This window comes from Liolophura sinensis, chromosome 12 (assembly GCF_032854445.1).
Source record: "Liolophura sinensis isolate JHLJ2023 chromosome 12, CUHK_Ljap_v2, whole genome shotgun sequence".
Taxonomy (NCBI): Eukaryota; Metazoa; Mollusca; class Polyplacophora; order Chitonida; family Chitonidae; genus Liolophura; species Liolophura sinensis.
In genome coordinates this window covers 653594-670808 of record NC_088306.1, presented here as the reverse complement: position 1 = coordinate 670808, position 17215 = coordinate 653594, and the positions used below count along the sequence as shown (strand labels likewise).

The 17215-nt window shown below is 39.8% G+C and overlaps 1 protein-coding gene across 2 annotated transcripts in view; it reads left to right on the top strand.

The window, feature by feature from the left end:
* Positions 1-17215, top strand: part of LOC135479616 (myosin-VIIa-like) — a 105992-nt gene that overhangs the window by 66184 nt on the left and 22593 nt on the right. For both annotated transcript variants that reach the window (XM_064759504.1, XM_064759506.1), the window contains exons 16-29: positions 2192-2329; positions 3389-3634; positions 5835-6014; positions 6535-6630; positions 6895-7017; positions 7547-7654; positions 8812-8943; positions 9232-9300; positions 10322-10531; positions 11234-11320; positions 11668-11778; positions 12498-12733; positions 14497-14614; positions 16670-16798. In XM_064759504.1, the coding sequence (XP_064615574.1) occupies positions 2192-2329; positions 3389-3634; positions 5835-6014; positions 6535-6630; positions 6895-7017; positions 7547-7654; positions 8812-8943; positions 9232-9300; positions 10322-10531; positions 11234-11320; positions 11668-11778; positions 12498-12733; positions 14497-14614; positions 16670-16798 (1983 nt within the window). The remainder of the gene's footprint in view (positions 1-2191; positions 2330-3388; positions 3635-5834; positions 6015-6534; positions 6631-6894; positions 7018-7546; positions 7655-8811; positions 8944-9231; positions 9301-10321; positions 10532-11233; positions 11321-11667; positions 11779-12497; positions 12734-14496; positions 14615-16669; positions 16799-17215) is intronic.

Genomic DNA, 17215 nt, shown 5'->3' with positions numbered 1-17215 from the left:
TGGAATATGAATGTGCCTGACATGGTTTTTGGAATATGAATGTGACTGACGTGGTTTTTTGGAATATGAATGTGACTGATGTGGTTTTTGGAATATGAATGTGACTGACGTGGTTTTTGGAATATGAATGTGACTGACATTGTTTTTGGAATATGAATGTGACTGACATTGTGTTTGGAATATGAATGTGACTGACGTGGTTTTTGGAATATGAATGTGACTGACGTGGTTTTTGGAATATGAATGTGACTGACGTGGTTTTTGGAATATGAATGTGACTGACATTGGAATATGAATGTGACTGACATTGTGTTTGGAATATGAATGTGACTGACGTGGTTTTTGGAATATGAATGTGACTGACGTGGTTTTTGGAATATGAATGTGACTGACATTGGAATATGAATGTGACTGACATTGTTTTTGGAATATGAATGTGACTGACATGGTTTTTGGAATATGAATGTGACTGACGTGGTTTTTGGAATATGAATGTGACTGACATGGTTTTTGGAATATGAATGTGACTGACGTGGTTTTTGGAATCTGAATGTGACTGACGTGGTTTTTGGAGTATGAATGTGACTGACGTGGTTTTTGGAATATGAATGTGACTGACATTGTTTTTGGAATATGAATGTGACTGACATTGTTTTTGGAATATGAATGTGACTGATGTGGTTTTTTGGAATATGAATGTGACTGACATGGTTTTTGGAATATGAATGTGACTGACATGGTTTTTGGAATATGAGTGTGACTGACGTGGTTTTTGGAATATGAATGTGACTGACGTGGTTTTTGGAATATGAATGTGACTGACATGGTTTTTGGAATATGAATGTGACTGACGTGGTTTTTTGGAATATGAATGTGACTGACGTGGTTTTTGGAATATGAATGTGACTGACGTGGTTTTTTGGAATATGAATGTGACTGATGTGGTTTTTGGAATATGAATGTGACTGACATGGTTTTTGGAATATGAATGTGACTGACATTGTTTTTGGAATATGAATGTGACTGACATTGTGTTTGGAATATGAATGTGACTGACGTGGTTTTTGGAATATGAATGTGACTGACATTGGAATATGAATGTGACTGACATTGTGTTTGGAATATGAATGTGACTAACGTGGTTTTTGGAATATGAATGTGACTGACATGGTTTTTGGAATATGAATGTGACTGACATGGTTTTTGGAATATGAATGTGACTGACGTGGGTTTTGGAATCTGAATGTGACTGACGTGGTTTTTGGAGTATGAATGTGACTGACGTGGTTTTTGGAATATGAATGTGACTGACATTGTTTTTGGAATATGAATGTGACTGACATTGTTTTTGGAATATGAATGTGACTGACGTGGTTTTTGGAATATGAATGTGACTGACGTGGTTTTTGGAGTATGAATGTGACTGACGTGGTTTTTGGAATATGAATGTGACTGACGTGGTTTTTGGAATATGAATGTGACTGACGTGGTTTTTGGAATATGAATGTGACTGACATGGTTTTTGGAATATGAATGTGACTGATGTGGTTTTTGGAATCTGAATGTGACTGACATGGTTTTTGGAATATGAATGTGACTGACGTGGTTTTTGGAATATGAATGTGACTGACATTGTTTTTGGAATATGAATGTGACTGACATGGTTTTTGGAATATGAATGTGACTGACATGGTTTTTTGGAATATGAATGTGACTGACATGGTTTTTGGAATCTGAAGCGAACATTAATATTTGATGAAAATTAAAACTAACAGAGTGTATATTTTTTTTACATGAATTTCCTGTTATGGGGTTGGTCAGTCCACAAAAAGGCACTTTTGCCACTTCCTGAGTGAATGACTGCCATCGTGTTAGACATGGACCTATTATCTTTGTTTATATACATATGATGATATGTATGGCCAGAGTGGAAATAATAATATAACTTCTCTTTTGGTGCGAATCTTGAAGATAAAAGAAGGTTGTTCAATTTGTCATTCTGTTTTAAAGTAAAATTGCAGATGTCATCTTATATTGTGTTGGTGGCTCTTTAATTTAATATCCTGGGGTTGAACTGTTTCTGTGATTATGAATTCATCTGTCTTGTCCAACCTGACATTTTTCTGCTGTCCCTGTGTCGTTCTTTCATTTGCCCCCATCACTTATTTGTACGTGTATCTCCTTTCCCCAGGGCACAGACACCCGTAAGAGAGCTCCCACCCTAGGGGCACAGTTTAAGAAGTCCTTGGATTCCCTGATGAAGACCCTGGGATCATGTCAGCCTTTCTTCGTTAGGTGTATCAAGCCTAACGAGTTCAAAAAACCACTGGTGAGAAAAACTTTATACAACAGCCTGCTGAATAACTGATTCTGGAATGAATAGTGTGACCTTGTCGCTATTCAAAAATAAATGTGCTGTTCATTACATTCTGGGAAAGTCAGCAACCTTTGGTTGGTTGTGGTGTCAACGTGCTCTGCCCGTGCTCCTCCCACCGGTTTGCTGGCCACCAGAGGAAATGTTACATATACTGGTGTGATGTGTTAAACACCAGTTAGATTATTAAATTAATAAGATTCTCTGCAAAATTTATTTGCTGTGAAATTATGATGTACAGTTACAGGTTCAGAAAACATATGACTAATGAGTGGGATATAAATTATGATGTACAGTTACAGGTTCAGCAAACATATGACTAATGAGTGGGATATAAATTATGATGTACAGTTACAGGTTCAGCAAACATATGACTAATGAGTGGGATATAAATTATGATGTACAGTTACAGGTTCAGCAAACATATGACTAATGAGTGGGATATAAATTATGATGTACAGTTACAGGTTCAGCAAACATATGACTAATGAGTGGCATATAAATTATGATGTACACTTACAGGTTCAGCAAACATATAACTAATGAGTGGCATATAAATTTAAATCTTAATCATGTATTTGTTCTGGCTGTCATTTTTACAGCATACCTGTTCCTTCTTACAGCATACCTGTTCCTTCTTACAGCATACTTGTTCCTTCTTACAGTATACCTGTTCATTTTTACAGCATACCTCTTCCTTCTTACAGTATACCTCTTCCTTCTTAAAGTATACCTGTTCCTTCTTACAGTATACCTGTTCCTTCTTACAGCATACCTGTTCCTTCTTACAGCATACCTGTTCCTTCTTACAGCATACCTGTTCCCCTTTTATGTATACATTGCCTCTGTATTTATGTTTTTTTTTTTGTCTTCACTTTGAATTAGTGTATTGCTTTGACTTATTTACCGAGATTTTTGATAGATAATTGTGCTCTCAGCAGCTACTGTTATTTCACTGTCCCTTCTGTTGTCTTTACCATAACTGCACATAATGCTCTGTCCTTATGTACTCAGATGTTCGACAGAGAGCTGTGCTGCCGACAGCTGAGGTACTCTGGCATGATGGAGACTATCAGAATCCGAAGGGCCGGCTATCCCATCAGGCATCGATTTAACGACTTTGTGGACAGGTACCGCATCTTGGTAAATGGCATCAATCCGTCTCACAAGGAAGAGTGTCGCTCTGCATCAGACAGGATATGTAAGGAGGTGCTGAAGGATGCTGATTACCAGCTTGGCAAAACCAAAGTCTTTCTCAAGGTAAGGGGATCATATTGGTATTGTGGGGTTTCGTTGACCAGTTTCTGTTCCGTCTGATCTGTAGTAATAGTTTTCTGTTGATTGGTAGAAAATGAAAATGAAGCTCAAAGTGTAGGTTATCACCTAATCACCTAATAATCTGAACTTGAAATTGAACTGAAAACTTTCACTGAAAAAATAATTCTGCTACCTTAATTTTCTTTTCAGATCATTAATGAAAGTAGATAATGTAATGTATCTTTAATCAAGGTAGATAATGCAATGTTTGAAGTGTCAGGTTGGCTCCATGGACTGATGTGTCTTTAATCAAAGTAGATAATGCAATGTTTGAAGTGTCAGGTTGGCTCTGTGGACTGATGTATCTTTAATCAAAGTAGATAATGCAATGTTTGAAGTGTCAGGTTGGCTCCGTGGACTGTATTAGATCTGAAGACATCACATTAATAACTTCATTTTGTAACTTATTCTAGTTGAACTCTTCCATGACAGCAGATTAGCTCCTTGATTTACACAGCCCTTATAGTTACAAGTTGGTTGTAACCCATGTGGCTACATTTGTTGTCATGGTAGTTACAAATTGGTTGTAACCCTTGTGGCTACATTTGTTGTCGTGGTAGTTACAAATTGGTTGTAACCCTTGTGGCTACATTTGTTGTCATGATAGTTACAAGTTGGTTGTAACCCTTGTGGCTATATTTGTTGTCGTGGTAGTTACAAGTTGGTTGTAACCCTTGTGGCTACATTTGTTGTCATGGTAGTTACAAGTTAATTGTAACCCATGTGGCTACATTTGTTGTCGTGGTAGTTACAAATTGGTTGTAACCCGTGTGGCTACATTTGTTGTCATGATAGTTACAAGTTGGTTGTAACCCTTGTGGCTACATTTGTTGTCATGGTAGTTACAAGTTAATTGTAACCCTTGTGGCTATATTTGTTGTCATGGTAGTTACAAGATGGTTGTAACCTTTGTGGCTACATTTGTTGACATGGTAGTCACAAATTGGTTGTAAACCTTGTGGCTACATTTGTTGTCATGATAGTGACAAGTTGGTTGTAACCCTTGTGGCTACATTTGTTATCATGATAGTTACAAGTTGGTTGTAACCTTTGTGGCTACATTTGTTGTCATGGTAGTTACAAGTTGGTTGTAACCCTTGTGGCTACATTTGTTGTCATGATAGTTACAAGTTGGTTGTAACCCTTGTGGCTACATTTGTTGTCATGGTAGTTACAAGTTGGGTGTAACCCTTGTGGCTACATTTGTTGTCATGATAGTTACAAGTTGGTTGTAACCTTTGTGGCTACATTTGTTGTCATGGTAGTTACAAGTTGGGTGTAACCCCTATGGCTACATTTGTTGTCATGGTAGTTACAAGTTAATTGTAACCCTTGTGGCTACATTTGTTGTCATGGTAGTTACAAGCTAATTGTAACCCTTGTGGCTATATTTGGTGTCATGGTAGTTACAAGTTGGTTGTAACCTTTGTGGCTACATTTGTTGTCATGGTAGTTACAAGTTGGTTGTAATGCTTGTGGCTACATTTGTTGTCATGGTAGTTGCGAGTTGATTGTCATGCATGTCATGGTAGTGACAATCAGCTTACTCTAAAATTTCTGTGTTAAAGCTGGCAGCCATGCCGGTGATATTTTTGTGCAATTACAATGTGTTGGCTTTACACATACACATACACATACACATACACATACATATACACGTACATATACATGTACACACACACATACACGTACACATACATATACACATACATGTACATATACACATACACGTACATTTACACCTACACATACATATACACACACATACATGTCCACATACACATACATGTACACGTACATATACACATACATATACATACTGTATTTCACCTAAAGTTTAGAATTGACACAATGATTCCGGATTCTTACAACATGCTGGGACACGTAAGAGTTTTTGTTTTTTTAATTTTGATTAATTTGATTTAATTTAACAGATAAACTAAGTGTTGTCATCCATAGTATTATGTTAAGGCCTTTGTGTGTTTCTGATAGTTCTGTCTTACAGACCAACATTGAGGTGAAATATGTACCAAAAATGATCACGTACACGAATGAAAACTACAAAGAACATGAAAAAAAAAAGATCAGAACTGTTGTTCTCAGGCACGCAAATAAATTCCTTGCTTCACTGTTTTGTACCCAGGATGCCCAGGATGTGTACTTGGAACAGCAGCGTGAGCAGGCGCTGGCACGGCGCATCATGATCATCCAGAAGGTGGTGCGCGGCTGGCATGTGCGGCGACACTTCCTTCGCATCAAGAAGAGCTCTCTCACCATACAATGCACATGGCGTGGGTACGCCCAGCGCAAACGCTACAGGCTGGTAAGGAGGGCCTTGTTCCTCTAGCTCTCGGCAGATAAACAGTTGATTCTGCTGAATGTTTTAATCCTAAAATTTCCTCCATAATTATACTATTTAGTTTTTCTTGGTTCTTGAGAGTTCTATTTTTCTTATAAAGGTGTTTTGAGGTTTTTTTGTTTCAAAGGGTAGAATAGAATCTTACTGGAAAAATCAAAGTTTCAGCATCAAAATAAATATTTTACATCCTGTTGACGTACATGGGAGCGCAAGACCCAACTCAGCTTAAGCCAACTGTTATGTCAGGTCCTAAGCATTCATGTATGTGAAATAACAAGACAACTCAACTGGCGTTGTGCCCTAGTCGTTACATGGATGCCGGTAAAGTGGCATGAACACCAGCTGTTGGGACCAATTCTGCACGACCAGTTGAGTTGTGTGGCGTCTTAGGCTCTCGTCTATGCTAAGCTTTAGTGTAAAGGTAGATTACTACTTACATAGAACTGAAAGCTTGTATAAGCTTTGTCTGTCCTTTCACCCCCAGATGCGACAAGGTTACATGAGGCTACAGGCACTGTTCAGGTCACGCATCCTTACCCAGAGGTTCTTCTCAGTCAGGAACAAGATCTTACAGTTCCAGGTGAGGGAATGTTAATCAAGCAGGTGATTCTTGTTATTGGCAAGGTTACTGTATACTTTGGGAAGAATAATTCCTGGATTTGGATCATCACCAAATTTGAATGGATTAGCACATAATATTTCAAGGTCAACATGTACACGGAATTTGATAAAAATTTGATTTTTCCTTACACTTGGAGACAGACATGAAAATGTTCAAAAAACATAACCTCCCATCTTGACGTGACAAATAAATTTGTTGACATGCTTATTTTGTGCTTGTCAGAAATACTGCCGTGGTTTCCTGATCCGCCGATGGGTACAGAAGAGGATATGGGCCGTGGTGAAGATCCAGTCTGGAGTGAGAGCAGCCGTCGCCAGGAAGAAATACCGCCGTATGAAGATTGAGGTGAGAGAAACAAACAAGAGTCCTATCTGGCTCAGAAATTTAAAACCTGCGGTTGAAGATCACAGGTTATGACTAATAGGGAAGATTTCCCGCCTGAAGTAATTCAGGTCCAAGCTGTGTAGTCCTTTGGTTTTCCCCATCCATCAACTTAGCACCCGTCACTTACGAGGGGAGACTGAGAAGTTCTCAGCCTGAGGTACTTCAAAATTTGTCAGACATGGTGATGTTTCTTGTTCATTTACTCCGATGTACTTTATATGCACTGATAACGCCCTGCTCAGTTAGTGAACGGGCTAAACAAGCAGACAGCATGACTCTTAGAATCTCAGGCCAAGAACTTCTCAGCCTTCACTATTATGAAAGCAAAAAGTGTAAAAAAAAAACGTTAAATGTTAATGAAAGAAGTAAATGTTTAAAACTGAATGTTAATATTTTTATTATGCATCAGATAAGGTAAATAAAATCATGTTTTCTTGTATTACCAGCATACCTGTTCTCTATACCATATGTCTTTACTCCGATACTTTAGCATGAGAAGATGCTTGAGGCTGAACGTCTGAGGAAGGAAGAGGAAGAAAAACTGAGGAAGAAGATGAATAGCAAGAAAGCCAAGGAAGAAGCAGACAAGATGCACCAGGTAGTGATCAAATCTCTGGTACACACGGCTCGCCTGACTGTTTGTGCAGTCTAAACTTTGTTGAAGGTGACTTGTTGTCCACCAATGTGCATATCTGAATATGACATGTGGGAAAGTTTGGTAGTACCCTAATTCCTCAACCTTTTCGCATATGAAAAAGCAGTTTTCAGTGCATTTTATGCACATTTTTAATTTGATTTTGGAGATAAAGTTACATTTATTTGATTAGCCAATTTCGGGGCTTCACAAAAAGTATAATTTTATCAGTCTACACAGAATAATGCCTCCAGAATACGCTTGAATAAACACCTTGCCAACATGCAAAAAGATAGAACAATTACAGTAACGCTAGGCTCCTCCTAAGAAACAGACGGTCATCATACAAGAGGAAAACTCCTGAGTAAGCTGGTAAACAATCAGTCAGATAAAGGAATAAACAAAGCATAAGACACAGAAATTCACTGGAGATTTCTGAAAAAAGTTATCATCCAGAACTGTGTTACATTAAACTGTATTTGTGAACAATTTTGATTGGAAGTACCACGGCTCCACATGTAATGAAGGGATATGTTGTCATGGTAACTAAAATTATCACTAGCATGCATGTGGTTTAGATGCACCAGGTATTTCAAAAATATTTCTAAAAAATATTCTAAAAGGTATTTCTAAAAATGTAATCCTGAAGGCTTAATCAGATTAGAGAGGTAATTTATAATGACACACTTGATTGTGTCGGACAGGGATTTCCCTGCCTTAGTTGTTTCTGGACCCTCGGATATGAGTTCTCTCCCCTTGGATAAGAGTTCTCTCAGCTTTGTTTAGGTCATTTCCTTGAAGGTTTTCAACAGTCACAGGCTTCCACCCACATGGCATGCATACTGAGCTTTCCCGGGGAGTGCAAATGTGCATCACACATATATGTGTGAGTGTTAATGAGTTACTTGCCATGGCCTAGCTGGTGGCCACTGCGGGATTTAGGTGTCCCTGTCTTGTGAAGCTGACTGCTGTTATTACATACAACAAAAGAACAGCGTTAAACTTATTGTAGTTAAATGCTGATCTGCTTAATGGGGTATGCTCTGTGTATTTATTTTTATGTTTTATGGTGAATAAATGGAAGTCAAAAATGAAATACTCCAATTTTGCCCTGCCTTCAGGAACGTTTGGCACGTATCCACCAAGAAGTGGTTGAGGAAGAAGTAAGGCAGAGACAGGAGACAGCGCTGAAGAAGGAACAGATAGAACAGGCAGAGCAGAAGAGGAATGAGCCTGTCAATGATTCAAAACTGGTCAGTCACTGCTACATCTCATCTGGGAATGCTGCGAGTTCAAAACCATTCTGTGCCATTTCCAATTTTTGGAAATGGTTCAAAACTGACATGAATGTCATCGGTCTTCATCATGTACTATGTTTACATCAATTCAGTTTTGAAATATTGTTTGTAAGTCAGTGAGGAAATATTTCCAGTTTACCAATCGAAACAACAGATGCATGAATATTAAATTAAAACATTTCGTTATTAGGAGATTTTGTGGAATGTATGGGGAAGTGACCTCTGTGAGCTGTTCTCTTTCAGGTGGACGATATCTTCGGCTTCATCACAGACTCCTCACAGAATGAAGGGTCAGCACCAAGTGCCTTCAAGGTCAGTCAAAGTCATATCCTCTTGAAGTTGTAATGTTTGTATGTCTGTGATTCTTCTGTCCTAAAACTGATGTCAGTTTTGTGTTTTCCATCCCTAAGGCTGTTTAAACCCATCTTGTTCTATTTATTTATTTATTTGATTGGTGATTTACGCTGTACTCAAGAATATTTCACTTTTACGACGGCGGCCAGCATTATGGTGGGTGGAAACCGGGCACAGCCCGGGGAAAACCCACGACCATCCGCAGGTTGCTGGCAGACCTTCCCACTTACAGCCGGAGAGGAAGCCAGCATGAGCTGGACTTGAACTCACAGCGACTGCATTGGTGAGAGACTCCTTGGTCATTACGCTGTGCTAACGCGCTAACCAACTGAGCCATCTTGTTCTATGCAAAATGCCAAAATTGAACACAGTATGGCATCAAACATATCTTGGTTGACTGTCTAGACTTTGTCCATGTCCAGCAAAGTTTCTACACAGTCAGCTCTGTACATGATCTGTTTGACAGCATTGGAGGGCGATGTTGTCGTTAAGTATTTATAGGCTATTGGTCGATATCATTTATCTATATATATATATATGTGTATATATATATATATATATTTATAAATATATACACATTCATTGTTTTAAATTGTTATAAGTATAGTGTGGTTTTCGAGTTTTAACTAAGGTTTGGTTGTTTTTAACTGTTTTGAAACATGTCAGTCTATTTTTCTTTACATTTATGATGTTCTCATCTTATTAAAAACCATTTACTGACTCCTGTTTGAACTTGAACTTATGGCTGTAAAATAGCCGATGTGGCGTTTAACCATAATCATTCCAAAACTGAACAATGCTGAAGAATACTTATAGATTTTAGTGGAATTGAAGATTGCTTCATCTCAGTTTGCTCCCATAGCAAATTTCTTGGTGATAATGTGTACATGTACATGTAGTTACCTTTTTCTTGAACATTTTGGAGTTGTGGACAGATTGATGGTGAACAGAAAAATTATGTCCTTGTATAACACTCCAGGACCTGGAAGAAAGAAGGAAAAAGGCCATGGTGGAGAATGGCTTTGACACAGTGGGTCACCTTCCCTTACCTGAGGAAGACGAGGATATATCCGAGTACAAGTTCTCCAAATTTGCGGCAATGTACTTCCAGAACAATGCCAGTCACGTTTACGTCCGCCGCTCTCTGCGCTCACCATTGTTGCCACTCCGTAGTGAGGGAGATCAGCTGGTATGTGATTGGTTAACAGTATTATTTGTGGAGTGTACATATTATATGATTGGTCAGTAGGACTTGCTTCTGTATAGAGCAGGGTAAACTCGCTCACACAATTCAGCGACTTCTCAAACATAATTTGCATAATGAACATTTTCTTCTTGCCGTTAAATGATTCATCAGGACAAAGATACATGTAGGTAAACAATTTTTAAAATACTAATGTCTTTGATTTTAAATTTCTGATCCGCCATCTGAGCTACTAAACTTTAGTTTATAGATAAACAAGGTGGGGTATTAATAGGTGAGGTAGAAATTTCCTTGGTTTTACAGATTTTTGTGGTGTTAAATCAGACAGAAATGACATTGAATAAGGCAGTTGCTCTGAAGTGATGTCAAAAAGTTCAGTGTCTTTTGTGCCTCTGCGTCAGCAATGGTTGAAGCTATGTGTTCTTACCGCATGTCACACCAGGCAAAACAGCAAACAATTCTCTGAAACTTGCAATGAGGGATTTAATACACAGCAGTTTTGTTCAGTCTATGAAGGCTATTCATACTGTCTTTATCCTTATTCTTTGACCTGACTTTTAAGATGCAGAGGCTTTAACACTGGACTAGCTCTTAGCATGTAGTGACAAGAAGCCTGTCAAAGGCAAATGTTGCATAAATATATAAGCCTTGGAAAATGCTCAGTCTGGATGCACATGTCTATTTCAGGCCGCCCTTGCCGTGTGGATCACCATATTGCGCTTTATGGGGGATTTACCAGAGCCAAAGTATCACACATCCATGGCAGAAGCCAGAGTAAGTCCGTGTTCTGTTTGGCATCTTACTTTTTTACTTACACGACCCTCACAAGCTTGAAGTATCATAAATATATACACAGTTTCACCTTAAAACTTTGTACAGTAGCAGTAGCGTAGTGCCGCTCACACGCCCATGGCAGAAGCTAGAGTAACTCTTCACAATTTTACTTGTACTGGTACATGTAAGACTCTAAACATTGTCAGGGTTGGCATCTTCCATTTTGATGATGTTGTAAGTTGAGAAAGCTTATCTTGTGCATGAAATAATTATAAACAATTTATTTTTAAAAAGGAAAATCAGAAAGTTGTTTACCTGTGTTCACCTGTATGTTACCTGTCATTAAGGATACCACACCTGTGATGACAAAGATCTACTCCACCCTGGGGAGAAGATTTAACAAGAAAGACTTGGAGGAGGCTCAGCGGATGGGCATGGACCTGGGGGTAGGAGCTGAGGTAAGGGTGGGATGGGTGCCTTGAGGTTTTCAGAGGTTTTGAGGAGTGTGTTCAGTATTTTATTCATTTATTTTTAGTCTGTATACATGTACATGACAGTTAATTGCTTCAAACTGCCTGTACAAAACTTGGTAAGGGAAGGACCAACTTGGTAAGGAAAGGACCAACTTTGTAAGGAAAAGACCAACTTAATAAGGGAAGGACCAACTTGGTAAGGAAGGACCAACTTAGTAAGGGAAGGACCAACTTGGTAAGGAAGGGACCAACTTAATAAGGGAAGGACCAACTTAATAAGGGAAGGACCAACTTGGTAAGGAAGGGACCAACTTAATAAGAGAAGGACTACTTAATAAGGGAAGGACCAACTTGGTAAGGAAGGGACCAACTTCTGTATATCCCTGAGTTTAAGGAGGCCAAAAAACAAAACATTTTGTCTGAATTACAGCTGTATGTCAGAAAGCAGTAGTAGACTGCTTTGAATATGAATTATGAAGATGTCTATTCATTGTACTGACTGAAGTGTTTGAATAAATGAATGAATGAGTGAATGACTGACTTACTGTGGTTTAACACTGCATTGCTGTAGTGTTTGTGGTTAGTGTGTAATTTGATTTTTCTTGTAATGGCTTATATGGTAGGAAAGGGGGAAAATCCTTTGAGGATTTTGATTGGATTTGTACATTAGAAGACTGTTTATCTTTGTTCTGTTTTGCTTTCAGGAAAACGATGCAAATGTTCCCTATCCAATCCGTCAAGGCGGAAAGCGTAGCATGCGCAAGAAGCTAGTGTCCTTGACATTGAAGAAGAAATCAAAGATAACAGAAGAAGTGACGAGAAAGCTGCACGACCCTGAAGCATTTAGCAGTGGTAATGCCCTCCTGGAAGATCGTCCCATGTCCAACCTGGAGAAGCTTCACTTCATCATCGGTAACGGCATTCTCCGTCCAGATCTCAGGTAGGTCAAGACTCTGGAATGCCTCTGAGAACAAAGATCCCCTTCTCAAGCTCTCGTCCTATTTTCCTAATTCATATACTTTCTTAGTTCTTTGGCGGCGTTGCTATTATTAACCTGGGACTTAATTATTCCTTGACGGGTGGTATACGAATGTCAGTTGCTATGCATAGATTCATTCTTATATGATGGTAAAATAAACCACCTAGAAAATCCTGGAATAATTCACAAACTACCTGCTCTGCTGCACAGACTGTTGTACAGAAGTCTGATGAGTTTGGGACAAATAAGTTACAGATGATTCACTGTTAATCACATAGCATGGTAATTAGTTTGTGACAAATAAGTTACAGGTAACTTACTGTTAATCACACAGCATGGTAATTAGTTTGTGACAAATGAATTACAGGTGACTCACTGTTAATCACACAGCATGGTAATTAGTTTGTGACAAAGAAGTTACAAGTGACTAACTGTTAATCACACAGCATGGTAATTAGTTTGTGACAAATGAACTACAGGTGACTAACTGTTAATCACACAGCATGGTAATTATTTGTGAAAAGTTTCATGAATTTTTCAAGTGATTTATGTGTATCTATAATGAAAAAAGATTAATCTTTAGCTTTTTGTTGAATTTATAAAGCATTTTCCTGCACATTATTTAATGGTCTGTCATCAGATTTATGCTTATTTTAATGTTTTCTTCAGATTTACACTTCATTTACATCTTTTCATAAGATTTACACTGCATTTACGTCTTTTGATCAGATTTACACTGCATTTACGTCTTTTGATCAGATTTACATTGTATTTATGTCTTTTGATCAGATTTACGCTTCATTTATGTCGTTTGATCAGATTTACACTTCATTTAAGATTTTTTCGTCATATATACGCTTGATTTAAGTCTTTTCTTCGCTTTTGATTTGACCTTCCTTTTGTGACTCTTACCTTTGCCTTCACCTTGAAGACACAAAGAGTGTCGCATGACAGTTACATCACATCAAAATACATGTACCTGTATCAGTGACATCAGTGACAGTGTATCAGTATCTTGTGACATACACCTGTACTTGTACCAAGTTGGTCTTTTGACATACACCTGTACCTGTACCAAGCTGTTCTTGTGACATACACCTGTACATGTACCGAGCTGATCTTGTGACATACACCTGTACATGTACCAAGATGATCTTGTGACATACACCTGTGCCTGTACCAAGCTGATCTTGTGACATACACCTGTGCCTGTACCAAGCTGATCTTGTGACATACACCTGTGCCTGTACCAAGCTGATCTTGTGACATACACCTGTACCTGTACCAAGCTGATCTTGTGACATACACCTGTACCAAGCTGATCTTGTGACATACACTTGTACCTGTATCAAGCTGATCTTGTGACATACACCTGTACCTGTACCTGTACCAAGCTGATCTTGTGACATACACCTGTACCAAGCTGATCTTGTGACATACACCTGTACCTATATCAAGCTGATCTTGTGACATACACCTGTACCTGTACCAAGTTGATCTTGTGACACATACCTGTACCTGTACCAAGCTGATCTTGTGACACACACCTGTACCTGTACCAAGCTGATCTTGTGACATACACCTGTACCTATATCAAGCTGATCTTGTGACACACACCTGTACCTGTACCAAGCTGATCTTGTGACACACCTGTACCTGTACCAAGCTGACCTTGTGACATACACCTGTACCTGTATGTATATTATGTTTGTTGTCATTACCAGGGACGAGATTTACTGTCAGATATGTAAACAGCTTACCCAGAATCCCTCCAAGAGCAGCCATGCTCGTGGCTGGATTCTCTTGTCTCTCTGTGTTGGGTGCTTCGCTCCCTCTGAAAAGGTGAGTGTAATCAGTGGGAGCCATAGAAATCAAGCAGCGCAGTATTTGCATAAATGTCCATAGTGACTTGTATTAATATACTCTCCCAGAAATGACCTACATAGGTAGAACATAGCGGTAACTCCAGCGGTCGATTCCACATCTTCATAATGCTCACATTTTGGTACTGGCGGTTTAAATTTTGACATACCTGTCCTAAAATAATATTGATGAGGTGGACAAAGTTATAATTTCTAAAGCAAAAAATAGCTGAATGTGGCTGAATGAGACGACTGTCCAGTTGTGACCTGGTGTGGTGGCTGAATGAGATGACTGTCCGGTTGTGACCTGGTGTGGTGGCTGAATGAGACGACTGTCCAGTTGTGACCTGGTGTGGTGGCTGAATGAGGTGACTGTCCGGTTGTGACCTGGTGTGGTGGCTGAATGAGACGACTGTCCAGTTGTGACCTGGTGTGGTGGCTGAATGAGATGACTGTCCAGTTGTGACCTGGGGTGGTGGCTGAATGAGATGACTGTCCAGTTGTGACCTGGTGTGGTGGCTGAATGAGATGACTGTCCGGTTGTGACCTGGTGTGGTGGCTGAATGGGACGACTATCCAGTTGTGATCTGGCGTGGTGGCTGAATGAGATAACTGTCCAGTTGTGATCTGGTGTGGTGGCTGAATGAGGTGACTGTCCAGTGGTGACCTGGTATGGTGGCTGAATGAGACGACTGTCCGGTTGTGACCTGGCGTGGTGGCTAAATGAGATGACTGTCCAGTTGTGACCTGGTGTGGTGGCTGAATGAGATAACTGTCCAGTTGTGATCTGGTGTGGTGGCTGAATGGGACGACTATCCAGTTGTGATCTGGCGTGGTGGCTGAATGAGATAACTGTCCAGTTGTGATCTGGTGTGGTGGCTGAATGAGGTGACTGTCCAGTGGTGACCTGGTATGGTGGCTGAATGAGACGACTGTCCGGTTGTGACCTGGTGTGGTGGCTGAATAAGGTGACTGTCCAATTGTGACCTGGCGTGGTGGCTAAATGAGATGACTGTCAAGTTGTGACCTGGTGTGGTGGCTGAATGAGGTGACTGTCCAATTGTGACCTGGTGTGGTGGCTGAATGAGATAACTGTCTAGTTGTGACCTGGTGTGGTGGCTGAATGAGGTGACTGTCCAATTGTGACCTGGCGTGGTGGCTAAATGAGATGACTGTCCAGTTGTGACCTGGCGTGGTGGCTGAATGAGATAACTGTCCAATTGTGACCTGGTGTGGTGGCTGAATGAGATGACTGTCCAGTTGTGACCTGGCGTGATGGCTGAATGAGATAACTGTCCAGTTGTGACCTGGTGTGGTGGCTGAATGAGATGACTGTCCAGTTGTGACCTGGTGTGGTGGCTGAATGAGATGACTGTCCAGTTGTGACCTGGTGTGGTGGCTGAGTGAGATGACTGTCCAGTTGTGATCTGGTGTGGTGGCTGAATGAGATGACTGTCCAGTTGTGACCTGGTATGGTGGCTGAATGAGATGACTGTCCAGTTGTGACCTGGTGTGGTGGCTGAATGAGATGACTGTCCAATTGTGACCTGGCGTGATGGCTGAATGAGATAACTGTCCAGTTGTAACCTGGTGTGGTGGCTGAATGAGATGACTGTCCAGTTGTGACCTGGTGTGGTGGCTGAATGAGATAACTGTCCAGTTGTGACCTGGCGTGGGGGCTAAATGAGATAACTGTCCAGTTGTGACCTGGTGTGGTGGCTGAATGAGATTCAGCTGCTTATTTCATGATTACCAGTACTTTCTGACTTTCTGATTATGAAAATGTGTTAAATTAATTGCCCACCTTTGAGCAAAACAATATTTTAAAAGTGAAAAGTCAGGTAAGGCAAGCACCATTATGTTCCTTCAAAATGATTTGAATTTAAATCTTGTAGTTCATTGTACTTGGTTTTTGAACCAAGTACAATGCGAGTGCTATTTGTCAAAGTGCCCCTGGACATTGCTTGCATTAGTAGCAAAAATTAGTGGAAAACTGATAATTGCTTTATAGTTAAATGCTCATGTTGCATTTCAGTTTGTGAAGTACCTGCGCTGTTTCATCAGCGAGGGACCCCCGGGTTATGCACCTTACTGCGAGGAACGACTGAGAAGGACATTTGCGAACGGAACGAGAAATCAACCCCCAAGCTGGCTGGAACTTCAGGTAGGATGAGCAGAGCACATGACATTGATAAACAAAACAACTGCGTGGGCAGTGTACTTACCAGAATCATAGAATTATCATAGAATACTTACCAGGCTGAAGGTTTTTAGAGGTGAGCTACTAGCTCACCTAAAGCAGGCTACAGTTTTGTCTCATGATCAGAATTTTGTTTTAAACACAGATTCAAACACATTCAAGTGGCTTTGTACTTTTGTTGTTCCATTATTGTAGCAAAGTCTGCCTCGTCTTTGAAGTCTGGTTTTCTGCTCCGATTTTAAATGTCTACCATGTTGAATTTTCACTGCAGTTTGTAGTGAAAATAATATTACTGTCTTTTTCATTTCATACACGTGTAGATATACAGTGCATTCATGAAAAATAACCTCTAAATCTTTCTCCAATGAATTTTGATTGTCG